This window comes from Papaver somniferum, chromosome 2 (assembly GCF_003573695.1).
Source record: "Papaver somniferum cultivar HN1 chromosome 2, ASM357369v1, whole genome shotgun sequence".
NCBI lineage: Eukaryota > Viridiplantae > Streptophyta > Magnoliopsida > Ranunculales > Papaveraceae > Papaver > Papaver somniferum.
This window is the reverse complement of record NC_039359.1, coordinates 127,090,633-127,112,173: the sequence shown is the minus strand read 5'-3', so window position 1 is coordinate 127,112,173 and position 21,541 is coordinate 127,090,633. Positions and strand designations below refer to the sequence as shown.

The 21,541-nt window shown below is 36.2% G+C and overlaps 2 protein-coding genes across 2 annotated transcripts; one reads left to right on the top strand and one right to left on the bottom strand.

The window, feature by feature from the left end:
• The first annotated feature begins 8,569 nt into the window (after window positions 1-8,569).
• On the top strand, window positions 8,570-11,926 carry LOC113349074 (protein Mpv17-like). The gene is made up of 3 exons (XM_026592989.1): window positions 8,570-8,898; window positions 10,093-10,184; window positions 11,273-11,926. The coding sequence occupies exons 1-3, from the start codon at window positions 8,746-8,748 to the stop codon at window positions 11,673-11,675; spliced, it is 648 nt and encodes a 215-aa protein (XP_026448774.1). The 5' UTR covers window positions 8,570-8,745; the 3' UTR covers window positions 11,676-11,926.
• Window positions 11,927-12,062: 136 nt separating this feature from the next.
• On the bottom strand, window positions 12,063-18,253 carry LOC113349073 (tRNA(Ile)-lysidine synthase-like). The gene is made up of 11 exons (XM_026592988.1): window positions 17,937-18,253; window positions 17,657-17,851; window positions 17,490-17,574; window positions 17,295-17,370; window positions 16,645-16,821; window positions 15,785-15,887; window positions 15,413-15,522; window positions 14,856-14,945; window positions 14,645-14,725; window positions 13,054-13,881; window positions 12,063-12,351 (listed from the first exon to the last, which is right to left on the bottom strand). The coding sequence occupies exons 1-11, from the start codon at window positions 18,103-18,105 to the stop codon at window positions 12,259-12,261; spliced, it is 2,007 nt and encodes a 668-aa protein (XP_026448773.1). The 5' UTR covers window positions 18,106-18,253; the 3' UTR covers window positions 12,063-12,258.
• Window positions 18,254-21,541: the final 3,288 nt, after the last annotated feature.

Genomic DNA, 21,541 nt, shown 5'->3' with positions numbered 1-21,541 from the left:
TTCTACACAATCACGTTTACAGAATTTTAGTCTAACTCACTGATTGTGGAAGGGATAAGAGAAAAACTCAAAATGCATATTGTTCAATTATATTTTCTTAGATCTACGTGAAATTTTATTGGGTTTTTTTCCATATACAGGTTGCCCAAAAAAGTTTGTGGTGTACTTGGTACCCTCTCCTTTTCATATTTGTATAAAGACTCAAGACTATGCTCACTGGGCCCTTGAAAGAGTATCTTCCCCGATCTCAAGTCCTTGATGCAAAAATTAATGGATGAAAAAGTTAGGGAGCGCGAATTTTCTTTATATAACAAACTTATGGACAAAGATAAAGTTATGTGAATCCTTAAGAACATGCAAGATATGTTTTAAAGAGAAATTTTGAGAAGGGACATAAAGAATAGATGATCAATGATGAAAAATAGATATATCTTCCCCAAGTCTTAGAGAACTTCTAAGAATAGTCTCACACCTTAATTAGGAAGCCCTAAACTTGGAAAACACTCCTCCAAACCATCGTACAAGTTTCCTAATCCAAACAAGCCTTGCAGACACTTCATTCCCTAAATAAGCTTTTTGCCATGGTTTTGATAGCATTAGATCATTGTTTCTGCTTGAATTATGTTACCAAAAGTCCAATTTCAGCCATATGATTTTGCTTATGGAACAAAACCCTAACAGTTTAATCCATAAAAGCTCAGTTCTTAGTTGTATAGAATGAGTAAAAGAGCCTCGAGCAAATCTTTCTTCAATACTTCCACAACTCATATGAATAAGTATATCCAGTGAAATAGGGAATCACAACATCAGAAATTGTTGAGTTGATCCAGAGAATATTTATTGCATCTCATCCATCCAATCAGAATAAAGAGGATTCTCAACACTATTATTTTATTTTTAGTGGTAGTAAATTAAGGAGGACAAGGATGAGAGCCATCAAGAAACTTCACAATCCTTAATTTTCTAATTACCGGAAGCACAAAAAATTCCACGTCAAGAAATTATCATCTCTGAGTTTAAGGTGAACAATACTGGTTAATTGATCTAAAAGAGTCTTAGAAATTGAGAAGGAGGTTGGATTTTCCATTATAGATGAAGGGAATTCGTGAATCATAGAGTTTCAGAAAAAAATTAAGAAGTAAATGATGATTAAGAAATGAGAAGAAAATTCCAGATCTGAAAACTACATAGACAAGGATGAAGAATCAAGAAATGGTGCAACAAAAAGAAAGATGATGTTGAATCAAAGAGCTGCAGAGCAGAAAAGATGCACTCTTGTGAGAAAAACTAGTATTATCAAGATCTTAAATGAGAAATTAAGTTTCCCCGTTTGATACCAAGGTTGATGACAGTAAACAGAAATAAAATATTCTCATTACAATAAGAACAAGAGATACACGTCCTTTATATAGACATAGTAGAGAGGTGACGAAAACTGTTAACCATACAACTGTAACAGAAATACAATTTTCACCAGCTGTAAAAGAAAAATCTATTTTCGGAAAAGTATACACCTCTATTACACCAGTAGCGTGTTATACAAATAATTTGTACTTACAAAAGTGTAAATCCACATTTATTTTTTTGATTTCTTACTTTTCCATAACTTAATTAAAGTTATATTAAAATAACATTAAAAACATATTCATCACTATTTTTTTTATTATGTGATATTAATCTCATGCAAAAATATACTAATTTTTTATTTATTTTTCTTATAATTTCGGATTGGATATTATTCGGTACACAAGTAAAATATAGGATATAAATTCGAAGTGTATTACTATTCTGGATCGATTCTGGTATTGTGTCACATTGCACATAGAGCATTTAGGGCAATTCCTATGGGATGAACAAACCATAGCTTTGCGAATTTGGCTCAATATATGGGATGAACAAACCATAAAAACGGATGGAAAAACGGGGAAAAATTATTGGTTTGTTCGCTGCGGTCGAAGAAGAGACGCGCGCTTCTTTTACTAGAGCGCGGCTGAACTTCCAACGCGTGGTTAAACACTAACCACTGGCGTCTTATCCTAGGACACGTCGTCAACACTCAAACGCTCAACGGAACCATCCAACGACTCTATTTGAACTTCCTACAAAAACTCATTTCTCACGTCATATCATATTAGTCCTTCTTCAAAACTCAAATTAATATCTCACAAAATTCTTTCTATTTCCAAATAATTTGTTGAAGGATGTCTCGACCTTGGTTAGTTCGTCCTGCTCAGTATGCTCGATAAAAAGATTTAGCTATTTGGAGAAACTATGTATTGTTACAAACTCAGCTTGTAAATTTCTGGGAGGTTGTTTACGAGAAGTTCTAGAGTGACACTCGTAGCCCGAGTCGTCGTGCTATAAGTAACCTATAATCTCTTTTTGAGACAATTGAGAAATAAGTAAGTGAATTTATAGGTCTAACCATGCAAGTCAATCGATTTAGAGTGAATGGTGAAATTGATGTTGAGTTAGTAAGGAGAACTTTAGAGGGATGACATAACTGAAAATGGTAGTATTCTGTTTCGAACGTTGTTTCAAAATCCTTAAGGTGTTGAAAAATTCAACCCATTTTTGTTGGATGTTGTTCCACCAAGTACATATCAATAAAGATGTCAATTGAGTGGTCAGTTATAAGTCTTTCGGGTTTCCAATTGAGTTGGTAAATTCAGTGGTTGTTTCTCACTAGAAGTAAATTTAATGTTTAATTTAGAAGATATGAAATATGATTTCAACAAAAAACAGTTTTTCATTAATTAAAATTAAAATTGCATTAGTAGCAGAGATGAAAGTTTAAGCATTCTAACGTCGTTCATTATTGCCTTGTTAACCTTGATTTCGTTCTCTAAGACCCGAAATATTCCCACTTACTAAAGTTGTAAATTCACATATATTTGCGTAATGTTGAAAAGCATAAGTGGGTGGTTTTAACCATAAGTGGTGTTTGGTATAAACGTAGAAGAGGTTGTTGTGGTGTGGCGGGATGATTATCCCCATTCTAATTCTAGGTTGGGAATGATGTAGAAAGGCAAGATAGTTGAGATACTTGAGGTCGGGAAACCGCACAATTTGTGGTTTAGATTTTGGCAGTTGTGTATCTCCCCCCATATTCTCGTGCCATGATGAATTGCTCCTAAAAGTACTACCAGAATTTTCATGACCATTAGGATTTACAAATGGACTCAATCCAAATATGGTAACCGTCTGCCATTGTCAAACTGTATACAAGTGCAAAGGCGTCATTTGTTGATTTATCCAATAAAATTTTTAATATCTATATTCAATTGTTCTTCATTGACATCCACGTCGTAATAATGACAAGTACGTTACGTAACTGCAGAGACCATTGTGATCGTGATTGGTTGCCTTGTGATGTTATACTTGGAAAGTCCCAATGTATTTGACGCATTTTTGATGAAGATTACTAATTACTTTCATATGTTGGGTAAGTCATAAAGCATAGATATTCTGGAGGAGGATGGCTAGGAATGATAAACTTATCAAAATCCACACGATCTAACCATGTTAAATCGAACCCCTAAATGTGCATGTCCCATGTGAGCTAACCCTGTGAAATTGAAATCCCCAAATGTGAATGTTCTGAACACCAATTGTCGGATTCGCAATTCTCTGTTACTATCTGAATTAGTATGCATCAAAAATATTCATTTCAATGTTTAATTCAAACTTCTCCCATGGCACCTATCGCAACGTATGGAAATCTTATGTAGACACTTGCATCTTCTTCTTATTTTTTATTTTTTTTGGGTTAATCGCCCTAGAAAAAGTACTTTGTAACTGGTAGGCTAGTCTTCTCCTAAATCCCAAACACCCTTGTTTATTTTTGGGTGCAAAAAATAACTCTTCGAAGTGAATAATCAAGAGTTGCTTGTACCTAAGGATTTTCAAACTCATTAAAATTGTTGTAAGGATGAACAACAATATTTTGCGTGCTCCTTATAATTTGTCGATGTCTTTAAACAAAATCTGAAAGCATTCCATCGTCACTAGTTTCCTTATCCAGTTACTCTTGTAATACATGTTCATTATTGGAATTCTTGGGGTTTCGTCTTTAAGAACTGGTTTATTAACATGGAAGTAGGTATATCACCAATACTCGAAAAAATTTATAATGTATTATTATGTCATTTTTTCTTTTTTAAAAAAGTGCTCAATTTAATAAGCGAAATTTAGATACTTACCTCTATGATGCCCCAGAGACTCTTGTAATTGGATATACCTGTGGATGTTGCATCAAGGTCGTGGTACATTTTTCTAAAATTGAAAATCCCCAACCATAATATGGTGCACCATGAAAATCTTGTAAATATTCAAGCCAACCGACACGAGAAACACTGGTTAAGTTAGGAAGAACATTTAACCCAATAACCATAACACAAATACTCTTTCGAGTTCATCATATTCAACTACATTAGTTGAGCCATCTTGGATAATATATAGGAAAATATTTAATGTGAATAATGTATTACGCCACCTTTCTATCAATATTTGAAAATAAGTTGCCGTGCTTGTTGTGATATACATAAAAAAATCGATGCCAGGGATATTTATCCGATTTTTCTCGGATTTGAGGGGTAGATCTAGTTAAACAACATATAAGTCTTTGTATCTGCTTCTCATCTTATAATACGCAAACCAGTTTTGATGTCCTGACACATGGACTTCACTCTGCTCATTTTTTTTAATTAAGAATTATAAAGAACAAGTAGAGGATTTTGTTTAAATAAATTATGAAGAAGAAAGTAGAGTCATGTGAACGAAAATGGCTAGAAATGGTGGGATTTATAGTTTTAGGAGTTGTAACCGTTGAGAATAGAGCCGTTAGGTTTTTACCCGTCGGCGAAACATGTTAAGCCACCCGCAGTTGGCACTCTAACGTCAGCATGCCTTCTCTAACCGCCAGCAACCTAATCCTCAATGCGTGTTCCTGATTCCCGCGTGTTTCTTATTCTTCCGCCCAATAACTGTGCCTATAGTAGAAATCCACCTTTTCCTATCCACATGGCTAACCTAAGAGAAGTTCTCATGGACTCAACTAAACAAGAATTTGCTGATTTTGATCCCACTATGGACTCAATGAGTGAGATGGAAGAACAAGCGTGCGCGATAGAAGACCAGGCGAGCGTGGCAAAAAATCTGGCATGTGAGCCAAAAGCACTGGTGTTTGTCCTTAACCCGCCCGTTGTTACTTCACACGACAGCGTTTTTGGTAAACGCCGTATTTTTCAGAAAAGCACCAACAACTCCTTCCATCCAACGGTTGTTGCTCCTTTTTGTTTCCCTATAAATTCAGTTCATCTCCAAACTTAAAACTCACACCTTCTTCATCACTACCTCAAAATTACAGAATTTCATACCATCTCTAATTTTTCTTTTATTTCAAACAAAACTATTCATATCAACTCAATCTACCAGAAAAAATCTCATATATATAAATTCATTTCTAACAAATATGGCATCCTCACAACAACGATCACAACAATAAACACCACAACAAATACACAATAATCACAAACAAGAAACACAAGAATTCTTGGTGTCAAGTATATGATGGATGAAGACGAGTCACTTTGTAGAAATTATGTATTCTATACATTAGATGAAATCAATGGCATTTATCAAGAAAAAAAAACTTTTTATGATAAGATTTTACAAAAAAATTCTGAAGAAACCAGTAACATCAACAGTCGTGATGTCGATGGGTTGTGTCATCTTTTTCACACAATTTCAGCATCCGTCAATGAATATGTAGTTTTGAACACTCAAATGTGGCGCAACAGAAGAAATGGTGATGGCGAAGCGGATGTGGAACGTAGATGTCGGGAAGAGTGGCAAAGATCCCACAAATCGAGCTTCTAACAGGAAACTTTTTTCACCATTTTTAGGGTGCTTAACAAGTTTAATCCATACTTGTTGGAAGGTAATAAAGTGCCTGCAAGATCACCACATAGTCCGATCTCGTAGGATTTTCAGAATGGAGGGCCTGCTTCCTCACCTGAAGGAACTGGATCTCCATATACCGGGTCTCTAAGTAGTCAGGAACAACACAACACTAATCTAGACGTTAACACCAATGTCAATAGAAGAAGAAGAGGGGGTCAGAAAGCTGCAAAAGCAGCGAGAGACGCAGACCAACGAGTATTAGAAGGAGGTTCAAACGAGTTCAACTATGCTGAGCACAAGGAATTAGAGATGAAGGTAGAAGCAGACAGAGCCAGGGACCGTGGAATCGCTATAAATCAACAACGAAAAAGTCGTCTTTCGCGAGAACAATACTACAGGGATTGTAAGCTAAACAATTTACTCGCCTTGAACACTTCAACAATGAATGAACGACAACTTGCTGCATGGACTAAGGAAATGGATGCGGTCGAACAACAACAAGTCACGGTCGAACAACAACAACAACAAGTCGCAGCCGAAAAACAACAAGTCCCTTAACAAGTCCCTCAATAAACTGGCCAGTATGTGAATGTGGAAGAAGACGAAGATGATGCATCAGAAGAAAACGAAGATGAATACAGTCTTGATAACGGAATTTAATTGTTGTTTAGTTAAGTTTAATTTAATTGTACTCGTTTATTTAAAATTACTTTTAATATAATTTCCTTAGTTTTAATTTTAAGTGTAGTATTTAAACAAACAACTTTAAATTAAAAAACATATTTATTATAATAAACAACAATAAATTGAAAATAACATCTATCTGCCTCTCCCTCTGCCTCGTTCCCGCGCATCGTCTCTTTCTCCTTTTAAAGTCCAAAGGTGCTTAGTTAGGTCTTGTCTTAGTTGTCCATAGATTTCCCGGTTTTGGAGTATGTCAGTGGAAAGTCTATAGTCTCTTTCCGGACGCCCATGCTCCACCACAAGATTCAGCCTCAAATCTTCATCTGGAAAACTAGTTCAGGTTGGGTCACGTCTGGTTTCTTCAATGACCATGTTATGCAGAATGATACAAATCAGCATAATTTTGTTCATTTTTTGAAGATCAAAAAAGCGTGCCGGCCCATCTATGATGGCAAACTTCCTTTTCAGTATGCCAAAAGCGCATTCAATATCCATTCTGCATTTCATTTGTTGGGTGTTAAAGTACTTCATATCCTTCGAAGTCACCGGTCTAAAACCTACATGACTATAAACTTGAACCATAGTTGACCATTCTGGATAGATTCCGTCTGCTAGATAATAACCCTGAGTGCAGTGATGACAGTTGATGGTGAAATTACAGTGCGACGCCATCCCATTCTTGAGATCTATTAACAATAGTGACTTATATAAAACGTTGAGATCGTTATTTGAACTCGGGAGTCCAAAAAAGGCATGCCAAAACCAACACTAATAAGTAGTTGAAGCTTCCAAAATTACAGTTGATTTTGGATAATGGCCCTTATATTGGCCTTCCCATTCAACCGGACATGCATGCCACGTCCAGTGCATGCAGTCAAGACTACCTAGCATTCCTGGAAAATCCCTCTCAGTGTTTTCTGTATTTATTCTTTGAACATCTTCCTGAGTTGGCTTTCTTAAAAAGGTTGGACCAAAATGATCGATTATTGTTTCGCAAAACAATTTGAGATACCTAAAGGCGGTTGTTTTCCTAATACGGATATAAATCATCCGTGGAATCCGCTGGTACCCCGTAACATAGTATACGGAGGACCGCAGTGACCTTTTGTTCGGGACTAAAGTCTCGTACATGTTGTGCATCATACTGATAATTAAATAAAGGTTGTTCCTAACAAAGGTCGGCAATAATCCTTTGCGTCAAGTTGCGGCCCATGCGGAATCGTCGCTGAAAATCCTCAACGGAATAAACACATTTTAAAATAATCATGCATTATATTTTCGTGGTAAAAATGTCGATCTCACCACGTCCATCTTCTAGTCGCAACTTCATATGACTCTAAAGGCTTTGGTATGATCCCGGTTTGTAATTGCAACATAAAATTTCGCCCTCTTCTATCTTGAATTGCATCTTCATCCATCTGACGCAAAAACTCCATACACATTTCCTCCTCTTCTTCATACAACATTTCATCCATCTCCATATCATCCTCAGAAGAATCAAAATCAGAATTCATGGTTGAAAATCGAAAGCAATTGAAATTAAGGAAAGATTGATCGGATGAAAGATTGTTGTGAATTTGTGAGATCAAACTCGAGCCGTATTTATGGAGGTAGAAACTATCTGTTCCGGTGAATTTGTGAGATCAAATGCCAGCGGCTCTGGTTCGCACCCTCACGATTTTACCAAGAACGCCAACGTTTGTACGACGAGCGCCAGCGTCAGCCCTTCGTCCTGGTGCTTGACGGTCAACCGTCCACTTTTTTCCCATAGTGCAAAATCTCATTTGACCATCCATCAGGCTCTACAAAAAATTTCATTTGAAAATTGCCATAGGAATTGCCCTACGAATTTAGATAGCCAATTGGCTTAATTCCTATGAAATTGCCCTTACGTCTGGCCTGGCCTGTTTAGTAATATCAGGGCTGCCTAACATTTACAGGAACAATTAGTACCCCTCCCTAGTATAGGTTAATCAGACTTGAAGGAGAGGGTAAAGGGATGGTTTTGTGTCCTAAATAAACGAGAGGGGATGGGCACATAAACGAACGACCAACCAGTAGAGACTGTAGCAAACCCTTAATCACCATCACGGACGATACATCTCTCAACTACTATTTCTTTTATTTTTATTTTTTTGATCAAATTCCATACTCCCGATGTTGAAGCTGTGGAAATTATATCAGAATTGTTTAGCTGTTCATCCAGTAAAAACCCAAATTATTAGCTCTGGGTTTCTATGGGGTACTGGAGATATTGCTGCTCAAGCTGTCACTCATCATTATTCTATCAAAAAACGCCATCTAAATCATGTAAGTAAACCCTTTAAAACCCAAACCCTAATTCATCTTCTGGGGGTCTCAGTTTTTTTCATATTTCTTTCAGCCCTTGGTTTAATTGTACTAAATAATCTAAAGTAGTGAATGCAAAAGCCCTTGATTCAGTATCAATGCAAACCTACCCTTAAGCCTGTTTGATGAATTGCTTGACCCCCTAAGTCCTAGATGTTAGTACTTTTTTTAAAGACCTCATATGGAAGTTGTTTCAATCATTATTTATTGTAGTGGTAACCCATTGTCATCATAATGTAGGATCTTGGTTATATGTAGTGCTCTTATGTGTTGATCTGTGGGAGCTCCCAAGTGTTCAGAAATTAGTGTTAGAAACTTGGGTATGGTGTTGCTAGGTTCATGAAGATAGTTGTAAAGATATCATTGCCATGCTTAGAAATCTTTGTAAACATACAACGCAGTGCAAGTAAAACTCACAAACTTCTTCAGAGCTATAGTTATTTTTTAATAAAAGATGCCTTGAGGAGAGTAATTTGTTTGAGTGGCTGGTAGAAGAAGAAGTTCTATACTTTTCATTCAAGACTCATTTCTCATTGTTAGTTATTTTCGTGATTCATCTTCCCGTGATTTTGATTTATTTAAAGATAATGATAGTATTTTGTCAAAGATGAATTGACACTACTTTGATTTCAGCTTCCTCTCGATTCAGCTTCCCTCCAGCTTAAGAACGCATCTCAATCCTTATCCTTATGATTTGGGTGGAGTTATTTGCTTATGGTCATTTAGAGAGGCTTGAATTGTGGGAGTAAGGCTGTAAGGGTATGATTTAACTTGAGCTTCACTTGTGGGTTGACTTGATATGCAACCTACAGAGGAAGAACAAGTTGTGCTTGTTACTACAGGCAACATGGAGATGGATTTTAATGTGTTTAAAGGAAACGTTAGTCTTCATAGTCGACTTTAGAAAAATAAACTTTTTTGCTATGTATAAAGGTGACGACAGTTCATGTTTAGATCAAGTCTTTGTAGGCTAATGCAACTGATAGGTAACTCTTCCATAAGTTGCAAAAAATAAAAACTCTTCTTTGCATCTTCAATTACTATGTCCAGATTATGTCAAGCACAACACTAAAAGTTAGTATGACCTGATAATCTTACTTATTCAAGTTACAGAGGTATTCTGGTAGTTTGATGAAAATCTCTGTGTGTTTGCAGGATAGCACTGAAGCATTCAAAATCAATTGGAAAAGAGTGGGGACTACGGGCTTGTTTGGGTTAGCATTTGTTGGTCCTGTCGGTCATTTCTGGTTAGTGTTTCTCTTCTTAAGCACTCCTTGTACATATCTATACTAATAGAATTGCAAATTCTTTTAGTGATTTTTTTTTCCACATTCTGAAAAGTTGGACCTAGTTAGACTGACCCACGGATTTTGTATCTTTTGGAAAGACCCCTGAACATTGTAACAGATTTCTAAAGTAGATACTTGTTGGTTTGTCTTCATGTTTCTCATTCTTAAATCTTATTCTCTTTAAAAAGATGAGGTCTGGCTATAATCACGGTTCTCGCCAAGTGGTGGAATTTTGCCGAAGTCGATTCGTAGAGGTGTTCTTAGAAGGGTGAGCCCATTTTGAGAATTCAGCACTTGAAGGTCTTGATATAGTTCTGAACCGAACAAGCAAATTTTCTGTCTAGTAATTGTTTTGCTTTAGAGTGATTTAGTCATAGCTAACCTTTTGAAATGATCGCTTAGCCATTTAGGTTATTGTCTTTCGAGATTATCTTTTGTAGGGAAGGCAGGACACAGCTATAACTGCCACAACCCTTTCACGAAATTAGGTAGCAGATCTTTATACACCTAGGAGGGAATAAAAAGATTACTTGTCTATGAAAATACTTACTGCACCCTCTCCATTGGAAAAAATGGACCATGGTTGAGCAGTGTTCTGTATTGGGTCTATCGTTACTGGTTATCCAGAGTGTACGGTACATGTTTCCTACGTGTTATATTTGAAAACTGTCATGTATGCAAGTAGTATAATGGTTATGATCGATCGGTCTTCTTTTTTATTTTGTTAATATAGTGGTGAAAATTATTGCATGCTTAATGCGAGAGTTATATGTTTTTACATAATGTTTTTTATTTATGACAAGTATCTGCATACCTAGTCTTAAGCATTTGGGCATTGAATATCATAGTTAATTGAATAACAATAAACAGAGCTTGTTGGATTTTGTTCTTTTGGAATTTGCGTCTATGATTTGTGAAGTATAGCATTCAAGGGGTCAATTGACGTTTAAACCTACATATTATAAATGTAAAATAAGCTAGAGGTTTATAACAAAATTTGATCCATGGAAAATATCACTTACTACGGTGTTACTTTACTTTTATAGGTACCAAGGCTTGGATCGGTTCATAAAGCAAGGGCTTAAACTCCCACCAAAATCAGCGCGAGCTGTAGCCGCCAAAGTTGTTGTTGATGGCGTCATATTTGGTCCCTTGGACTTATTCGTATTTTTCACTTACATGGGTTTTTCTACCGGCAAGAGTGTGGAACAGGTGAAAGAAGATGTGAAGAGGGATTTCCTACCAGCCTTGGTTTTGGAAGGAGGGGTATGGCCAATTCTTCAAGTTGCCAACTTTCGGTTTGTTCCAGTGCAGTACCAACTTCTATATGTAAATACCTTTTGCTTGATAGACAGTGCTTTTTTGTCATGGATCGATCAACAAGAGGATGCTGCTTGGAAGAAATGGTTCAAATCATTGGTTACTTTCGAGAAAAAAGAACAGCAATGATACTGATTCACTTTATTTTATCGCGTATCAATTCTCTGTTTTTACGTGGTTTTAATGCAAAAGGCGTGTCGAGAAATTTATGTAATGCTGAGAGGATTTTAATTGCCTTTGTTATTTCAACTAGGTACCCACTGAAGTCGATTGTTCTGATTCAGAACCTGTTTTTGATTCTCAGTACAAGGCCACTATATTTTGACAAAATAAATACTAGATACAACTTTTCCATTTCCTTTGTGTGATGGAGAAAATACAAATTACAGAGCTAAGCATCTCATATAGAACATTACTATTCACCTGTCATTTACATAACTTAGCATATTCACCTGTCATTTACATAACTTGGCATATATCTCCAAAACAACAGCCAACATATTGGTTCACCAAGTTTAACAATGTTGATCTTTCTTTAAGCTGATAAATCCATAGCTGGTTAACGGTGAACCAGTAAGCTTCGCATACACAGTCAGAGCCAAAAGCCAAAAGGGACTAGCTTAGCAATCTTCTTCAGTTTCTGTGTAAACTTTAACCGCTTCCCAGTGTTATATTAGTTTCTACGATCAGTGGAAAGCTCTGGACTTATCACCTAGAGAAATGAACTATGACCTCCTCCAAGGGGTACCCGCGGCTTGTATGTAGCAGAAACTGACAAGTATCGACAATATTTGAAACAAATGTTCTGAAACAAAATTACAGAACAACTAGTCAGATCACAAAGGCCAAGTGAAAGCAGAATAGTTAAAAAAGTTTGATATAAATTTAAGTAAGCTATCTCCCTGAATCAACCAATTGTATACAATGAAAATAAAATGGCTTGGACAATATAGAATGGGAGCTAAAGATGAAAGTTTACTTTTGCACATAGTATGGCATATGGATTAAATGGGGATTGTTTCTAGATTCCTAATTAGAAAAATAAGAATGTCATAAGTCTTAAGTACCAATCTCCTAAACATAACAACAGGAAAGTTCTAATATGATACCATGCAGTAGCCGAAGCCAAAGAGTGCTGATTTAACGGTAATTGGGGAAAATTCTTGTTTAGGAGGTGGCGGTACATATCAAGCAAGGATCAGGGACTTCCACATACTAAAAAGAGATGAAAGAAGAAGAAGAAAGCTGCAGGGCCTCACAAATGAGATGCCTAACAAACCGATCAAGTAATGAGATGCCTCATTACAGGTGACTTCTCACCAGCGGTAAGTGGTAAGTCAAATAACAGGTTAGGTCGATCCTTAAATTTGTTAGGGTTCTTTATGGTGCCAAGGAGTTTCAAAATTTTAACGCGTTTATAGTTATTGCAAAACAATAAATTCAACGCCCAAATAGTAGAATGGAGTTGTATATCGCTCCGACTAGAAAACTAACAGAGTGGACGTACCGGAATACTAAGCAGTAGCCCTTGAGGATTCACTAGGACGGGTAAGCCTCTCCTTGCAGCTACAGGAATTAATTTCAAGATCAGGAGAGCTTTCTGTGCTGATAGCCTCACATAATCTGAACATGAGACTTTCTTCCCCATCTTACAAGCAGACAAAAGTTTATCTTCTTGACATGATTCTAGTGTTTGACCTTTAGAAAGCCTAGCAAGATACAGCCAATCAGCTTCCACCATTGTGCGCACTGAAGCTTCCTGGCCAACCACGCATGAACTGCAAGGAAAATCCTGAGATACCAATTCCGCGTTCCAGTTTGAAGCAATCTCCCCAGCGGGTAGCTTTTGAACTCTCCACATTAACAAGAATCTGTTCATAAAATGGTGGAATTGACCAGGCCCAACTGCGTATCTCAGATGAGTACTGGAATGTTTTATGTCCTGCCTTGACTCATGTTCTGGTAATATAATTTCAGTTTTGGTGTTGAAATGCTTCATTTCCTCTTTTTGCAATAAGTAAATGCTTTCATGAGTAGATTCACTAAGAAGACGGCGTCTTTTTGCTTCTCCTAGAATAGATTCTGAGGTTGTTGCGTGTAGAAATGGCACATCTGAGGCATCCGGTAGGACCAAACAATCTGAATATGATTTCGCGTTCATAAGTATATCCTTCACATCGCTAGTTGTAAAATGCTTGTTTCCTTCACAAAAGTACTTGTGAGAAGAAGCCATTTCTGATGGTAAAGGAGAATCAACAGAGCAGCAAACCAGGATTTTTGTGCCATTAGATCGTGGAGCTGGGCAAATGTAGCAAGCTGCTGCAGTAAGAGAAGTCTGCGGGGATGTCAAAAAAAAATTTGAAAAAGTGGAAACGAATAGATAGAGATTAACAATTTCTAAAATCTGTGAGAACATGCTTGAACATCTACAATTGATTGTGTTGTTAATTTGTTATAGAAACAGTCTAACAGAAATTGCATATTTCGAGAAACATTAAGGAAAAAACCAAAAAGGCAGGTATTATATTATTACAAGCATCAGTAAGGAAGCATACTTCTAAGTGCAAGTGCATGGATCTAAATATCTACCGACTACCACAAATCCACTACCGATGAAACATGCGAATCTTGGTCACTAACACTAATTTCAGTATAAGGCTAGCCACTTAACTGTGTGTTTTAAGTAATTGGTCATTAGGTGTTTACAGCTTTTCAAACTAAAAAAAAAAAGAAAAAGGAGGAGGAGGAGGAGGAGGAGGAGGAGGAGGAGGAGGTTGTTTTATCACTTATTCAATTTTTTGTACATATGACTATCAGAAAGCATTATCTTTTCTTTTATTACCATTTTAAGGCAATTAAGAAAGAAACCTTTGAGGTTTTCCTACTCGATTAAGGAATTTAAGGAATTACAGATTATGTCGCGAGTCTCGTGACCTTAACTATTTGAATGGTCTAGATATAATATTACCATTGAAAGCATGTCCTTAATAAATTGTTAAGAATGTTTTAAGGGTTGTTTTCTATGATGGAACAACTCAATGAACAAATTTAGACTTCGGTAAGAAAGAAAACAAATACCAGAGTTAAGCTGAGTAAACCTTGATAGGAAAGTTCCGCACATATTCCAACAACAACTTTGAAGTTCTGCCTCTAACTGGCCTATGCCTTTGTGAAATAAACTGAAAAAACGTAGAACATAAATATTATACCATGGTTTAGCTTTCACAAACATTTACCCATGCTACAAAAGTAACAGGAAAAATACAACCAAGAATTTAAAATTAGATTTGATAGACTGATCATCAATACCTGCAAAATTAATGTAAAAAACTTGGACAGGCATATATCTTCAACATTTGAAGGATCCAGCTTCTCTACATCAATGGTAACATATCCACGCTGCAAAATTAGTCAATGTTCACATTTGCAAGTTACTGGGGTCTTAAAATCCTAACTTCTTCTAAAAGAAATGGTTCTGTTCAGATACACTAATGAGAAACTAAATCAAACTAAACCACATTGTAAAAGAAAAAGATGACTAAGCAATTCATTTTCTGAGAAACCATGCTTAATTCACTCACTGCTCAAAATGCCACCAAAGAGGACATCCAACAAAAGCTTGTTCATTGTATTTGGCTCTCAATATGAAAATAGTATATTAAATAGGGATAAGTACAGCTAATGTTCTTGTAAAGAAAGAGCCGAAGGTGAATTTTAATAACGATTTAGTAGTAAACCAGGTCTCAAGAAAAAAGAAAAACACGAAGGAGACTTTCAACTACCATAAACTGATAAATAAGATGCTAACTAAAACATGAGTTTCATTGAATATATCGACTCTCGTCTATATGAGATTAGTTACTTACAGCATTGACAGTCACAGTCTGATTTATCAGATTAGAGCAAATTCTATCAACAAAAGAACGTGTTTTTCGACAGGCAGAAACAAGCGCTTGCACTTCAGATCTGAAGGTACCTGAAATCTTAGATACAAGCAAAACTTTATCAAGATGCCAAACAGGCCTAAAACTATGTCATGTACAAAATGCAGAACATAAATCTTGAATATCTCCACCAAATATGTTTTAGACTCTAGAGAAGTCCAAATATGTGGCATAAGAATTTGAGTCACAAGAGAGGAAACGAAAATTGGTACCCAGGGCAATACAAAGTCCATCTCTCCATTGAAGTATAAAAAATACATTAGTAGAAGTTTTCATGCATGAGTCACAACTCACCTATTTTTGAATTTCCCAATGATAGACGGATCCTGTTACGAGCGAACAATGGACTCTGATTTGTTGGATCTTCAACCCATGAGATACTACCTTTTCGACATATCTACAGAAGATGTTAGATATCAAAATTTAGAAATTTTTCGCATATGACAAACATCACATATATATCCTTAAAAAGTTCTTTGATGTCTCTATGCATATTCGTGTGCCTAAGGAAATCTAATCAGATTAGATGTGCAACATAGTGTTCAGAAAAAAAGGAAGAACATATGATCTGTTTTCTCTTTGAAGACCCTTGGTTCACCCCCAAAAGTATAATTCCCTGCAGCTTCAAGAACAGTTTTTATATCGCTATAGAATAAGCTCAATATGCAAAGACTACAAGAAAAATCTATCTAAATTCTTTTGCAGCTGAGTACTACACTTACCCATAGTGCAGCGTGCTCTTAAAGCACTATAAGGCCTTACAGCCAACTTAAGTTGTCTTCAAAGGGTAAAATTCACCTGAGTATATGATGTTAATGTAACAGCTTTAGCAGTGGTTGTGCGGTGAATGTTAAGTATAACATGTGAACAAATGAAGCGGATCAACATAGGTAACACATTCTGTTTCTTCACTACGTTAAATAGACCTTAGCATCGCAATGCCATGAAGACATGGGACATTCACAGGAAAATACAGTAGATCACAACAGGTATTACGGGTGTGCACTTAATACATATCTTAACAACACGGTGTCTGTTCCCTAGGTTACTGGAATCTAGCACCTTAACATCCCAATCACATAAAGTACCACAGCATCAAAACCAATATAATCAACCTTAATTTAAACATGACAATAACAAAAAGGGGTGCTCACTTCATACATATCTTCTTTCGAGAAGTCCAGCAGAGGGCGTACTAATAGAATCCCATCAGTACAAGAAGTTTCACCATAGTAATGGATGTTTGTAGGGAACAATTCAGAAATAAATGCTGTTCCAGCAAGCCCAAGAACACCACTGTTGCGAGATAATCGTAAAATGAACAATTCAGCCTGCAATAGTAATGCCATCTGTTAGGATATTCCAAAATTTAACAAGTGAACATAGTTCTCTTCTGTATGATACAAACTCAATATAACAGAGCTGACCCATTTCAGACTTTCAGATTCATAAACCCATAACATACATAGTTGTGCTGGCATAAAGCATAAAGCATACATATACATAATATGATGCTACAATCTGAAGCCTGCAGAAGTATCTTATGAAGCTTTGAAATTCCTTCTTGATTTCTTTTCTTTGCTAAAAAATTCTAAAGCTCGAGTTATGAGTGCAACATTTAACAAAAGATTATTTTCTAGTGAGATATGAAAGTGCAACATCTAACATACGCCTGAGGTCAGAGTTGTTCACTGTAAGGGCTGAAGTTCCCATTTATCACAAAGAAGAAGCTAAATTTTCTAAATTACTTATACACGAGCACTTTGATTCCAAGGACACGGTGAACTAGATAGAGACGACATACCTGATCATCCGCATGGTGTGCAATAAGCAGCACACTAATTTGGTTTTCCAGGCAAACATTCTGCAGAATTTGATACCTGGCGTCCAGAACAACCCATAATCAGAAAATTTGACACCCACAGTTTTTTCTATTCAGCTAAAATACAACATTCAACAAAACTGAAACGGCTAAAATACTGAACTCAAGATATCTGACCTCATATCACGAGCGGCTTCTTGCAAATGTCCCAGCTTTGGCCTTCCATCTAACCAGTCACAACTTGCAATTTCACATCTAACACCTACACAAAGACCACCATCAACACTATTCCACAAAATTACTAGTAAAACATGGAAAAAACTAAAACAAATTAAAAGCAATACCCAGTTTCGAAACCCTATCGTGGACTACATTTGCTTCATCTTTGCTCTCTTTTCGTAAACCATGGTCAACTACAATGGCTAATAGCCCATCTACACACCCATCTTTTTCATCAATTCCAATTAGGGCATCCTTTTTCCACTGAGATGTCAATACACAAAGAGCCACACTATCTGGTCCTCCTGAAACTCCTACAGCTGCAATTACCATCATCAAACAAATCAAAACAGATAAAAATTGAATCTTTCAGCTAAAAAGCTGCAGAGAATGAGAGGGACAAACCAATTCTGTGATGAGGTTTGAGTCCAGCCATTGCCATCCTCTTAGCAAAAGCTTCTTCGTATTTGACCATGTCAATAGTGGGTTGTTCTGTACGGGGTGAAGAGGTACAGTGGCAGCAGAAGAAACGATTTGAAGGAAGAGTGGGGGGGAATTTGAGTGAAGCTAACATTGTGGACTGTGAGGGGTTTTTCTTGATAAACCCTAGAAGTTGGCGGATACTGTAGAGTGTAAATTCTAATAGTTTAAGAGTGTCTGAGTCTCGTATTGGGTTGGAGTGAGGGGGAAGATGATAAGATCCCCGCCACTAATTTCAAAGGTCTGCCTCTCTCTGTCTACAAAGAATTGCTGTTGCTGCAGGGTGGGGATCAAAAAATGAGATACGGCTATTCTATTTCCTATGAGGTTTCCACAAATGGGCCCGATTATGCTCGGTTTATAACAAGATCGTGAGCATGAATCGCTGCAAGTGGGCTGCAGAAGTAGGGATGTAAATAATACCCGGAAATACTTGGCCTGCCTGTACCCATCCGAGTCCGCCTGTACCCGAAGTGCCCAAAGCCTGTTATGGCCCGTCATGGACCACCCGGCCTGGCCTGGATTAATTTATTGGGCGGTCTCGGGCTTTGCAATTAATTATGATGCCCTGCCTGATATCCGGCCTGGTGCCCGGCCTGAAAACTTTCTATGTGCCATTAATCATTTAATATCCTCTTAAAGAGACTTAAAAGTTACCATTTTACAATTGTCAATTTTTTGTCAAGAAAAATTAAATATATACTTGTTTTTACTTATAATTAACCTTTTCAAAACATTAATGGTAATATATTTTCTTATTAGAAAGTTTATTGTACTCTAATTAATTATTTATTATAGGCTAAAATTAAAAATTTGTCATTGTAATTTAAATATAAAATAATACTATCACTTAAAGTATGCAATGTTAGAAAGGAAAGGATATTATATTAAAAATAAATAAATTTAATACCATTCATTTGAAAAATTTTAACTTAAAAAAAAAAAAAAAAAATAGTAGCATGTCCGGCCCGATCTGCCCTGCCCGTATAAAAAGCGGGCTTCGGGCGGTCTTTGGGTAGCAAATTATCTATTTTTATCCGGCCTGCCCGGCCTGAATTTATTTACGGGCTCACAAATATTAAGCCTGGCCTGCCCGACCTGTCTTAGTTTTTGGACCGGGCGGCCTGTCCTGCCCGAATTTACACCCGTATGCAGAAGTTAGAATTAGAAGTAGAAGTCAGAAGCAAAACTATTTTGTTACATCAACAGTTAATTTTTTTGCTTTTAGAAATCATTTTGAAATGCTACACCCAGATCTCTTACTTTTTGTCTTTTAAAAGTAAAAAAATTACTTTTTAAGTGTCCAGAGAGCATTTGGATACCAGAAAACAGACTGTCATAAGCAAAACTATTTTGACTCACAAAAAAGTTAATTTTTCTACTTCTAGAAGTCAGTTTGGCAAACAACTAGAAGTTGTTCTGAAATGACATTGCCAAACTGATTTCTGATTTTTCGACTTCCAGAAGTCGAAAAGCAATTTTTGAGTGTACATGAAAACACCAGGGGAACTAAAATCAGAATCAGTAAAACAAGAAAAATCTAGGCGTTTGTCGGAAATCCGTCATCCTTACTTGAATCTCACTTATTTTGATTTATATAAAGTTTCAAGAAAAAGGATAGAAATGGAAATAAATTCGGGGTCGAAATTAAATAAATTTAAATAAATTATAAACTTTTGGCTAAAAATACTTAGATATGCACAAGATACAAAAATATCGAGTGAATACTAAAAGTTATTAACAAGTCCAAAGAAATCAAATAAACAAGTTTGAGTCTAGTTCTGAATAACTGCCTACTAGATATCATCATTTCATTAACACTCTACTCAGTGTAGCGTGAGATTTCGGCTGTTTCAATGAGTTTTACGGTTCGAACTTGTCTCGCCAAGATAAAGAAATTTTTTCCGTCAAAGACTAAGGCCGGTTTTCTCTGTCAAGATTGACTACACTATTGTTACATTTCAAGTTTTCACATTTTTTGTCGTCGTCACCACTATTTTTGTAATCCCAAAATATCATCCAACATTAATATTGGTTCCTTCTCATATATTCTCAAAACATACCCTTGATTTTCCATCAAATATCGATTTAAAATCACAAAGAGTATTGTGCATAGATGAGAAACAAATGGGGTTAATATACTCTTCTTTTTCCTATTAATTCCTTTTAAAATTTCTGTTCCATGCATGAGTATAATGTTTTCATCTCTTTCCTTCAAACACCACGGTACGAGCACATGTTAAATCTAAAATTAGTCTATCTTTAAATATATTTTTGACCGATTATAAAAAAAAAGAACTTTAAAATTTCCAACATAAAATAGAAATTGGTCTTTCATTCTCTCTTTAACATTTTTTTAGAGCATTGCTCGATCGAACTCGCAAAGGTTGCTATCTCAAGCTTGTTTGTCAAGTTTAATTGTAAAAACTATAAGTCTTGATTTCTAGTCTACTTATAGCTAAGTCTCAGATTAGGATAGAATGTGTAGTTGAGCTTTAGATTTCACGACGCTCATCGATTGAAGACGAATAACTACTAAGGAGAGCTTGTGGAACTTCATAAACAAAAGGTATGTGGAGACTTGAACTCATCTATCACTCAGAAAGTCTATTTCTACTCTATCTCCTTTTTGAGACAAAAGTCGTATAATTATATAGAATTCAGTTTATGCACATTTGAGATTTCGAGCTAAGTTTAACTCGCTTACATATTTCTCGAAACATGTGCTGGTAAGCTTTCGCTTTAACCAAGTTCATCTTATGTTCTTGACGAAAGTCAAAAGATGGTCATGGGAAAATCGCATGGTAACATCTTACATGATTTGTGTGAGACAGTCATTTGATGTAGATTCGGAATGTTTCGTATTGATCCTTTGATCACTTGAAAATCGCTTTAAAGCTAATAGTTTGTGTGAGACATGTATTCTCGTCTTCCAAGAATATTTCAATGATTAAAGTGGAGTTTAGAACAATTACAATTAACCATTGATTGAATATAGCATAGTATGCGTACTGTTGCAAATATACTCCAAGTCCGGGAACCATAGTATGCATACACGTATGCGTACTAGTTTGAGAGTTGAAGTCCGGGAACTATAATATGCATACCCGTATGCGTACCGGCGTAACAATTCAAGTCCGGGAATTCAACTGAGGTTGGTCAAGTACGACAGTATGCGTACCCCTTCTCATACTGGTGAACCCAGACCAATTCCGGCTACTTAGGTATGCGTATCCGTTTGCGTACTTGAGTGGGCGAAGTTCTAAAATTGGTTTATTTGTGAAAAAATACAGATTTATTTAAGGAATGCAATATTTTGCAAACTGTGGCTATAATGTTCATGAATTGATTCATGTGAATCAAAACCGATTTTGCTTCAATTGTGTCTTGTGTACTTCTATGAGAATATAAACAATTGAACAACTCCATAACTAGTTTAATTTGAGTCACTTGAACTAGTTATGATTGAGGTGAACAAGGATGATAAGAAAGTGTTCATATGGCTAACTTCGGTTAACTATTGTTGAACC